General features: G+C 43.1%; 1 protein-coding gene across 1 annotated transcript; it reads right to left on the bottom strand.

Moving 5' to 3' along the window:
- Positions 1-1650: 1650 nt before the first annotated feature.
- podn (podocan) lies at positions 1651-10560 on the bottom strand. Its single transcript, XM_080015749.1, has 11 exons — positions 10457-10560; positions 8286-8616; positions 7657-7750; positions 7197-7261; positions 6216-6325; positions 5951-6107; positions 5724-5839; positions 5264-5477; positions 4251-4694; positions 3530-3678; positions 1651-2208 (listed from the first exon to the last, which is right to left on the bottom strand). The coding sequence occupies exons 2-11, from the start codon at positions 8589-8591 to the stop codon at positions 2061-2063; spliced, it is 1803 nt and encodes a 600-aa protein (XP_079871875.1). The 5' UTR covers positions 8592-8616; positions 10457-10560; the 3' UTR covers positions 1651-2060.
- Between the last annotated feature and the right edge of the window lie 780 nt (positions 10561-11340).

Genomic DNA, 11340 nt, shown 5'->3' with positions numbered 1-11340 from the left:
AGATGTGTTGGAAGCAGGAAAAATGGGCAAGCGTAAGGCTTGGTCTGATGAATCATGTTTTCTTCTACATCATGTGGATGGCCGGGGTTAGGGTCCGATCCGAGAGCATCTGTGGGATGTGCTGGAACAACAAGGCCGATCCATGGGGACACCACCTCACAACTTCCAGGACTTAAAGGATCTGCTGCTATTGTCTTGTTGCCAGATACCAAAGGACATCTTCAGAGGTCCTGTTGGAGTCCATGCCTCGACGGGTCAGGGCTGTTTTGGCGGCACGGGGGAGAGCTACGCAATATTTGTGGTGGTTTTAATGCTGTGGCTGATCGGTGTAGATGTTTTCTGGTGAACACTGTATGTCAGGCTGCCAACATCTCATTGTCTCATTGTCGTGGCAAAGTGATAGTGTGGTGTTTGTGGCGCAGGTCTTTGACAAATACACAGTCACAATGTCCGTTTCTGCCGTCTATATGTTTGTACGGGAGATATCTGAGCTAGGTTGCATGTAAACACACAAGCTAAATAGAAAAAAGAAAGATGCAAATTGACTTTAATTATGGTATCATTTTTTCTAAATGACAAATCCCTCTGCAAGAAACAGATGAGTACTAAAGTATATTCTATATTCCTATACAGCAAATACAGTCCGACTGTTTATCTGCTGCTCTTGAAATCTTTAAAAAAAAAATTGTAAAACAATTTATATCTAGAGTCAATAAAAACATAATAACCTGTGTAATGATGATTGTTTGTGGACTGTAAATGGACAGATTTGTATTTATAACAGAAAGGTTTTAATATAATACGATATTCCAAGTTGTTGTGTGCGGTCTAAATAGGTCATGATGCTATGATGTAGCACACACTAACATGTATCTCTGCAAATTAAAAAGGAGGATTTCCGCTGTAATGTTAAGAAACACACATGTTGTCGCCCTTTTCAATGAATATATTGTTGTTGTCATCAGCATAACTGTCAGTGGCCGAGCACAATCATAGAAATATAGTGTGTTTAATAGCATTATGATGTCCTATAAAAATAGGTTTTATTTTGATTTCATAGAATAAAAGGGTAATGAAGTGAAGAAGTCGCAGCATGTGTAAACACTCCTCGTAGCTATAAATTGCTTATATGGAATGTTATAAACCTCGCATAATGAGAGTATTGTCGACATAATTCCTCTGCATAACTGTCTCACAGACACAAGATTGTCTGCATATATATTGTCGCATATCTTTGTTTAATTAGTTAAGACTACGAGAAACATTACTGATGTTAAAACTTTTTTTTGCACTTAGTCACTACCATGCCATGCCACCTGTGGTACTAAAACCCAAAACTACTTCACATACTTAATGAGAAGATGTGAAAGTTTCACAAAGACAGTGCAGAGAGGCAGACATTATATAATCAACCTATTACCGAATGGAATTTAGGTTGGATTCTACAGAAAAGCAATAGAAAAAGCAAATTAATATTGATAATATACATTTAGTAACAACAGTTGGAAAACAACTAAAAGAGCTTGTGTTTTTCAAACGGTGGAAAATCTAGTTGGTCAGAGTTTAAAGGTTTATGAGGCAGATTTGTAGAGTCAGGATCGCTGGATATGTGGAGCATTTTTGTGCAAATCAAAATTACTGTGCAAGACATAGAATTTTGACCTTTAATTATAGCGCCCCCATCTGGCAGACGGGGGTCATATTTCTTGTGTGGCATTTTTTTTTTACAGCTTTCAGTCATTCAAAAACGTAATGTCTTTACAATTTTATATGTCACAGGAATTTGAGAAATGACAGAAAAAAGGAAAACAATAATAACAGATCTGCATAAAAACAATAGAGTTTCTGCACTACGGGCTTAAACCCCTAAAAGCTCAGGCTCATAAAATACAACGGCAACCTTGAGCAGCCCCGAAATACACAAAAAGAATAAAACTTAATCCGGTTTCCTGCACCAGAAACATGAGAATCCACCATTCAATGGCAAAATGCATCATGGTTCAGCTTTGTATCGTTGCAACAGTGCAGTCCAATGACAATGTGAATACAGTTTGATGGATTTAGGTCTCTTCCTTCCTCTCCTCTTCTTCATCCCCCTCTTGATTAAAGGGCAAATCGCCGCTGTCCGGGCCGATGTCCAGAACCTGCAGGTTGGTCAGGTGCGCAAAAGAGCTCTCGCTCAGCGAGTCGACAGAGAGACGGTTTGATCTGAAGGAAAAATTAAAAAAGACGCAGGCATGGGTGGTTAGATTGGAAAAACAACACATCAGAGTCAAACAGAACGGTTGCATAACTATTTCAGATGCATTCAGCCGGACAGCGTCGATCAGAGGAACCATTAGCACGGTGGCTGGAGCCACTTTCAAAGAACACAAGCCACTATCAGTAGCCAGGCCTAATTAAAACTGCCGCTCCATCCGAACCATAAAGACTGGATGCATCACATCAACTCAGAAAGGGAAAATACTTACATGTGTATTCTGTCCTTAGCAACAAAGAACCACTTATCACTGATGATATACATGTGCATGTTATCTGCCGAAAATCAAACAGGCATGCGTGCACACACGCACATACAAACACTCGTTTAAATCCTGCTTCCTCTACCCCCCACTGATACAAGTGGACCAGAAGGCCTAAATTGGCTTAGGCCACAGACTCCCAGATGTAGAGGGGATTTGGAGAAGAAAAAAAAACAAAAAGAAAAAACATTTTCGAACCGATGCGACAGCAGCTGCTTGGAGCAGCATAAAGAGCGCAACCGCCTGTCTGGGTCATACACCAAAGACACGTGCAAAAACGCAATGCTGCCCTAGGGTTAGATGTATTAACAAAACAAAGCCCGGTGCCAGTTGTTCGGTAAAACTCAGGATGTTTTTTTTCTGAGCTATGCAAAAAAAAAAAAAAACAGTTTAAATGACATGGATTTAAGGAGTTGGAGGCATTAATTAACTGAATGAAGGTCAATCGGTAGTGAAACCAGGATGAATCAAAACATTTTGTTTGCCTTTTTTTGTTTCTATAATAACAATAACTGTCAGCGAGATAGATAACTAGGAAAATAAAATCATTATCGCTCAGTCAGCTGTAAAACAATTACAGTTCTTGTTTCAACAAGGCGAAAAACAATGGTGTAACATTACTTTGCCACAGCGGTCTCCTGAAATTAGAGACGTCCAAACAAACCCACAATTCCTACGCAGACATTCCTCCGCACCACTTGCGTAATCATCTCCTCAACATGGATCAATCCAAATGGAAAAGAAATGTGCAGAGCACGGAGAGCCCCCACCCACATTTCTTTTTACAAAAGATTTATCTCCAGGTTAGTATTCAGCAGCACAGGCATCAACGGATAAATCCAGCATTCGCCAAAGCTCGTTATATTATCGGTACACAATTAGTTGACAGTTGACAGTGATCTATGTTTAAATCTTGATCCTTCGCCCTAAAATGGTCCTTTGGAAACGTATGTTTTATTTTCAATTCGGTTTTTCCATGTGTTGACATGTGCGTTAATGCTGCTTACCGGAGGAAGATGCCTTTAATGTTTGGTGTGCCCTCGAAGGCTGTGGCAGGAACACTGGTGATGCGATTGCTCTGCAGATAAACGTACTCCAGAGACTCGGGCAGGTCCGAAGGAATGTGGGAAAGCTGATTTCCAGACAGGTCCAACGTCTAAAAGAGCAACAGTCTCATTTCAGCAGGGATCTCCTTGACTGATGTGATGCTCAATCATCAGCTGTTCTTTGTATAAAGGGATGTCGTAAAAAGTAAAGAGCTCAAACCATCATTAACAAGGGACTTGATTTCACAAGATAGTTCTCGAAGAAGCAAAGGGCTTGAGGTTTACCCAACTTGAATTCTCATTTTGTTTGGGTTGTGATAGATTAGTGCTCTCTCTTGTGGTCATAATGTGCACATTGATCGATTTTAAGTACGCACAATTTTTTTCCTCCTGCATCTCTCACAGTGGGAAGCAGCTGGAATGCTTTTCAACATATTGCTTTTTCTTTACTGATGTGTCTGTGTGTGTTTGTGTTTATGTGTGCATGCAGTAGGTGTTGGGGTGTGTGTGGCTGCGCGTTTGTGTGTATGTTTGCATGTGTGAGATAACACTTGAATCCATGGCGGGAGATTTAAGGAAGAAAGTAAACGCAGGGTTGAAGGTGAGTACATAGCATGTGGCGGTGTGTGTGAGTGAATGAGTGAATATCTTGTTTGTTTCCCTCCCCTCGTATCCCTCTCACCGTCAGTGAAGTGAGCTCCATCCAGGCTCCCTGGTAGATGGAGTTCAGCTTCAGCTTGTTGTTGCTCAGGTGGATCTCTTTCAGATTTACCATGCCTGTCAGGGCACCGTCGGGTATGGAGCTCAGCTCGTTGTCCTTGATCTTCAGCACCTTTAGGCTGTAGGGAAGGCCCAGGGGCAGCGAGTGGAGGCTGTTCCCAGAGAGGTCCAGGGTTTCGAGCTTGCGTAGTTTCCTGAACGCCTCTCGGTGCAGCATGGGGCTGGTCAGACGGTTGTAGCTGAGGTTGAGCTCAGTGAGGGTGTACAGCATGACCAGGTCATTGCGGCTGATCTCGGCTATGGCATTGTGGAGCAGCATGAGCGTCTTGGCCCGGCGGGGCAAACCCCTGGGGACCCGCTCCAGCAGGTTGTTGTACATGTGGATAGTATGCAGCTTCTTCAAGCCCTAGAGAGATAAAAATAAATAAATAAATATATATATTTATTAGACACTATGTCGAAAAAGCTTTCAAGCTGCTTTCCACTATGAGGGATGCTGGAGGAAAACCATTTGCAAACTGAAAAAAACACTTCTAGATACATTGAAGTTACAATGTGCAAATTATAACCACTAGAGGGAGCAATTATCTATCATAACTCTATCAAAACCAAACGAGTTCAAAGTCCGAATACTTAAATCCTTTGCTTCATGGAGAGCTCTCGATCTACCGCATATTTCCCCATGGAGTCCAACAGACAAAAGATACCATGTGATCCCTCATAATATGTTCATCTTTTGGGGGGTTTTGATTATTGAAAAACAAATACTAATCACTGCATCAATTATTGCACTTCTTAAAAATACTTGAGTAATGATAGACCTTTTGTAGGCGTTACTTTCTCTGACAGCTTTCAAATCAAGGGCTGGAGCTCTTTCATACATGGTGAATTCAAATTATTTTCTGGCGTAGACCTGCAACGCATTTGGGGGAGCTCCAAAGAGGATGACGCGAAGCTGCAGGTGAAGAACTGTACCTGAAAGGCAGCGGGGTGAATGGAGCGCGAACGCAGCTTGTTGTTGTGCAGCAGCAGGTACTCCAGGTTTTTGACAGCGATCAGGGCGTCTCCGGGGATGCTGCGGATGGAGTTCTTTTCGAGATGAAGCAGCACCAGATTGCGAGGGAGACCCATGGGGACGACAGTCAGGTTGTTGTTGGACAAGTCCAGACACTCCAGGCTGTTCAGTTGGCTGCCAAAGAGAGGATCAGAGGTCATCGCATCCACAGGCTTCTGTTTTCAAGTTTCTGAAGTACCCTCTATACAGATGGACCAGTGGATGTTTTTGTTTGGTGTGTGTGTGTGTGTGTGTGTGTGTGTGTGTGTGTGTGTGTGTGTGTGTGTGTGTGTGTGTGTGTGTGTGTGTGTGTGTGTGTGTGTGTGTGTGTGTGTGTGTGTGTGTGTGTGTGTGTGTGTGTGCGTGCGTGCGTGCGTGCACCCGAAGGTCTCATTGTCCATGCCCTCGTTACTCAGCAGATTGTTCTGCAGGTAGAGCTCTCTGAGGTTCAACAAGTTGTCAAAGGCTCCTGCTGGGATTTTCTCCAACTTGTTACTCTGGAAACCAAGTGACGTGAGTCATTACACTTCATCATCATCATCATCATCATCATCATCATCATCATCATCATGTATGAGAATTGGCTGTCTGCGAACTGTCGCTCGCACCTTCAGATGCAGACGATGGAGGGTGGACGGAAGGTTTTTTGGGACGAGGCGCAAGAAGTTGCTGGACATAATGAGGATCTCCAAGTTGTCCGAGCCGTTGAACATGTGGTCTGGAAGCCCTGCGTCGGTCAGCTTGTTGTTATGGAGATATACCGACCTGGGGGGAGGATATTTGACGTTTGTAGGCACGGAACCCGGGGGTTAATGGGAGGTTGTAAAAGGACATTTATCATGGAAGCGATTCAGTAGACACATGCATACTTACTTTAGTTTGGGTTTCTGGCCAAATGTATATGGGTAGATCTTCATCAGCTGGTTAGCGGCAAAATCAGCACTGACCAAAGAAGGAGGTAGGTGTTTGGGTGCTGAGGTGAGCTGCAAACAAGATCGAATTAAATGTTACCGCACGAAATACTCTACTTTGATTTATTTTGGCAGAGTACGTTTGTCTCATATTTGACTTGGCAGCAAGGGCTATTACACCTCAGCCAACACTAGCGAGTGGAACTGGGAAAGCAAGACTCCGAGTGAAAACTTTCACTACTTTGGCAACTGTGAGTAACACAGCAGACATATGGCAAGTTCCCTCCAGCCCTCCGTCTAAAGGCGCTGTTCTCCATTTTAGTGAGGCGTCCCTATGTGAACAATCTATTGTAAATGGCATCAAATATAGGAAATCTGAGCGAAGCTGGTGAGATTAGTTTTTAGTGTTCATGTGGGTTTTAGAGCTCTCTCCTTCATAAAATGGTTCATGGATTAAAGCAGCATGGGTGTCTTTGAGGCTTAGTGAGCACTTTAAAAATCCCCTATTCTTTCTGCTTCCCCCTTGCCTATTCATCCCTTTTAAGTCACAGACAATCCAATTCCACGGACCATCGAATTTCTTACTTCTCTTCCTTTCTCTCTCTCTCTCTCTCTTTACTTCTCTACCCCCCCCCCCCCCCCCCCCCCCCCTCCGTTTCTCTGTTTCTGTTGCGGTCCAAAAAGGTCTGGATGCCAGTAACATTTCAGCTCTGCCAAACTGGCACAGGTTGGGAGTGATTACAAGCATAAGCCTTCACACAGTGTGTGAAAGGAGAGGGGATGTCGCTGCCACCTCTACCCCTGGCAGCAAACAGACAGCTGGCACAATATTTGGAATAATATAGTTGGGAATAGAATATAACTAAATAGAATAGAAACAACCCCATGATTGCAACTATGCTAGTCCAAAGGCACGTTCTTTTTTTAGGTCCATCTGACTCACCTTATTATTTGCCAAGTACAAATAAGCCAGCAACTCCAGGACTTCAAACCCTTCGTCTTCCAGACCTGAAAACACACCGTTAGGGAGAATTAAATCAAGCTCGTAAATTAATTCATCACAAGCCCAAAACAAATAGGGTGATTAAGTTTCAGTTAGGCAAGCGGTGCACATCATGAAAGTAATGTTTGAATCATAAGATTATGGAACGGCGACAGCTTGGCGGGACAGGTTTTTAACTGTGACCCATAACCGTCACCCTACAACCAGGGCCTCCAAAACGCCGCCGCGGAAACTAATCAACACCAGGGGGGACAGAGCACGGCCGAATCCAAGCAGCTCTCTCGGTGGACGAGCAAGACGCCTGCAGATTATGTGTCCGCCATTTGCACCCCTGCCGTACGTCTGCTCGCTGCCAGGACTTTACTCCGGCGAGGAGGAGGAGGAGGAGGAGAGTTTTTACCGTGCGTGGTGAGCCAGTTGTTCTGGAGGTTGAGAGTCTCCAGCTGGTTCAGATAGGATATGTGCTCCACCGTCATCTTTTCAATTTGGTTGTTCTGCATCAGGAAGACAGAGGGTTGTTTGTTGCTGGAACGTATTCAGCCTTTCGCTTTACATCTATAGATTCTTTCAATTAAATTCTCAAACACGCGTGTGTCTCCCCTTGCCTCCATTTTTTCCATGTTTGAGTTGGGGACAAGCACTGGCAGGTAACACAGAAACAAAACGGATCATGGGGAAACACTGAGGTGTGAAGGCCAATATAAAGTACACTAAATGTGCAGCAATGCAAAGTTGGTCCAAGTTAAGGCGTCGAAGGCACAAGGGAGGATCAAAATGGCGTTATTTCAAATTCTATGTATGTGTGTGCAGGACAAAAATGAATATTTTCTCACAGTATAATAACAGGACACTTTAAACTGAGAAACAGTTTGAAGTGGACGTCACCACTGGGAATGAGCGTTCACAGATAGTTTTTCTCACAATTCCAAGCTTTGATATTTATAGCATTTTAAGCATTTTCAGCCAGTTGTATCATGAGTGTGTCTTGCGTGCGTGCGTGTGCACGTGTGTGTGTATGTGTGTGTGGACCTGCAGCGAGAGCTGACGGGTGTTCTCGGAGAGGTCCGTGGGGAACTCGGTGAGGTCGACTCCGGCGCAGTCCACGGCCCCCTCCGGCGTGCAGCTGCACTCCGGCGGACAGCGGAGCAGTCTTTCAGCTTTCGCCACCGCCACTGTGGAGATGACGGTCTCCTCCATCGGCTCGACCTCCTCCTCCTCCTCCTCCTCCTCCTCCTGCTCTTCCTCCCGCTCGAGAGGAGCCTGGCCGTGCACCAACAGCCAGGCCAAGAGCAGCACACTCAGGGCCTGCAGGATGGAATGCCTGGGAAAGGCCATGTCCAGTCTTCTGATTGCACAAGTGCTGAGACAAAAACAACAAGTTGGAAGATATCACTGATTTGAACTCCAAAACACTTTTTGTACTCTAATTTGGGTTTCTATATCTATATATATCTATATAATGTGAATGCAAAAATATCTCTCCTCTCTGTATCTCTTTCCGATAATTAAAATTCTCTGAATGAATAAGAAATGAATTAAATTACACTCTTGTCTTCACAGAATAGTTTACATGTGGTTCACAGCCCCAGACATTCTGATAAAAGTTGTACATTTGAAAGATAATGTCTATAAAAGGGCATCATATTGATTAAAAAAAAACTTCAATTGCTTTCATGTTTGGCCATTATGAAATTATTAGGTTTTCTGGCCCTGGTCCGTGCTGTGTGTCCGGCTATTCTACCTTAATGTTCCAAAACAATTTTGGAGAAATGACACATAACATACATAGCATACATCACACATACGACTTAAATGCATTGCAAACATGTGCGTATGCAAACACCCATGCGTAATACAACAGCGTAAAAGATGACCAATTCCCATTACCGAGCAATATCTGTAATCTATAGCACATTTGAGAACAAAAGGAAAGACATTATGGGATTAGAGACACTAACCACATGTGGTTCATTACAGTGATAAAACGAAGTTCATAGCGGTAATAATCTTTGTCATTTTAATACATGGTTGGTTGATATTGATAGAAAGAAAGGTGCCTTGAAGCCACCGTTAGTTTTGTTAATTTTGCGAAATCTGAGCACTCCCCTGGGAGACATTTTTGGTATTTTTACATATAGCAATACAATTTAAATGCGAAAAAAAATTGACTGCCTACCAAGATCAGAAAACAATAGAAGTGTTGTTTTTTGCATTACAAATTTGCTTGACAAGTGAATCATAATTTTCTTTGTGATGAAACCTCCATCTGCGTCAAGAGGGTCAGGGAAAGAAAAGTGTTTTGGAACAGCAGGGGAAGGAACAGCTCTGTAATCATCTCTGTCACCGTCGATGGATATATTCCAAATGGGCACTCAAAGCTCCAGGCAAACCTTTAAAAGCTACCCAGCAGACAGAGATGGCTTTTTCTGCCTTTCCTCTCTGCACAACAATTACCGTCTACTACATGTCCTTGACAGAAATCATAATATAAAAACATACATGGGAAAAGATGTGCTCTCTCTCACACACACACACACACACACACACACACACACACACACACACACACACACACACACACACACACACACACACACACACACACAGACACACACACAGCAAATGGAAAACAAACAAGGACCATTGGAGACCACTTCATGGGAGAATACATGCTCTTATAAAACAACCTGACTCTCTGTCTCTCTCTCTCTCTCTCTCCCTCTCTCGCACGCACGCACGCACGCACACACGAACACACACACACACACACACACACACACACACACACACACACACGCACACACACACACACACACAGCCAAGGCAATGGAAAACAAACAAGGACCAATGCACTTGCGGTCTCGGCATTACTGTAGGTGTGTTTCCTCTCCCAAAATGATCTATTTCAGTCGTTGCAGCCAAGGGTTCATATAGGTAATTTAAGACAATAAGGTTAGTCTATGAGGTAACCACATAATGTTGTTCCATTCATCTATTCACAGACAGCTTTGCAGCTGTTGGTTTCTGGGTTTTGACCATGGAAATGAACACTTCTGTAATAACACTTGGATTATTTGGAAAGCATGCAGCACAGAACAACATCATGCATGAGTCACTGCCATGATAAGATTAGTTCAGATGAATGGAACAAAAACGGACCTCAACCTGAGCGTTTAAATGTGTATGTATTAACGACTTACATTTTTAAGGTTTTGTGGAGTCCGGTAAGGTCTAATATCCAGTCCCACCATATACTGTCCCATAGCAAGCACGGAGTCACCACCACTCCAGATACCCTCCAGATGTGAGAGTGAGAGTGGGAGTGGGAGTGGGGAAGTTCAGAAAAGAGAAAGGAAGAAAGAAAGCTCGCGCCTGAACGGGAGCCAAAATCCAAAATTCTTTGCTTTTTTTTATACACATATTTATTTCCTCGTAGTGCTGCCCCCCCCCACCCCCACCCCCAACTTGTGACAGATCTTTCCATCCAAACTATGGGAAAATGCACTAATTTTGTGTTGTGTTTATTTCATTGAATATAATTTTTTTTATTCAATACGGTACTATTTTCCTCTGGAATTAAAAAAAAACAACAAAAAACACAACGTCTGATCCCACACCGTTCAATTGGGATCAGGTTTGTTTGGCAGGGATGAGAACTTCCTCGTCTATTAAAACCAGATTCCTGGAAAAAAGATGCTGATTCATACAAGTTGAATGTTGTGCAGAAAGCAAAACTAAAACTTCTGTACAGTAACGTTTCCTCCAGAGTCACTTTGAAAAGTGAATCCAAGATCATATTGCTGTGAGAGGTAATTGAAGTTATTTAAGAAATCATTTGGGGTGACTGGTCTGTTTGGAGATACAATATTATTTGGGGGGAAAAAAAACACCAGATGAGCTTCATAAATATTTCAATACAAAAGGAAGAAGCAGAGGCCAAAAGGGGCGACAGGATGTGATCTAATGTCTCCCATGTTTCAGAAGATTCCCATTTAACAAGCGTACCTCACACCAAGCAGTGTTTGCACATCTGCACATTGCCTTTTAATTATGATCGATATGCAGGTTTTAAAGTCTTGTCGTC

Source organism: Zeus faber (genome assembly GCF_960531495.2).
Source record: "Zeus faber genome assembly, chromosome: 1".
NCBI classification, from domain to species: domain Eukaryota; kingdom Metazoa; phylum Chordata; class Actinopteri; order Zeiformes; family Zeidae; genus Zeus; species Zeus faber.
Note: the sequence above shows the minus strand (reverse complement) of the source record. Positions and strands in the feature narration are given on the sequence as shown.

Excerpts from the sequence above, each read along its gene's own strand:
- podn (XM_080015749.1), bottom strand. The coding sequence starts at position 8,591 with ATGGCCTTTCCCAGGCATTCCATCCTGCAGGCCCTGAGTGTGCTGCTC. Across the intron at positions 7,751-8,285 it reads CCCGTCAGCTCTCGCTGCAG|AACAACCAAATTGAAAAGAT; the intron begins GTCCACACACAC and ends TTCCTGATGCAG. Across the intron at positions 6,326-7,196 it reads TGTACTTGGCAAATAATAAG|CTCACCTCAGCACCCAAACA; the intron begins GTGAGTCAGATG and ends TCTTGTTTGCAG.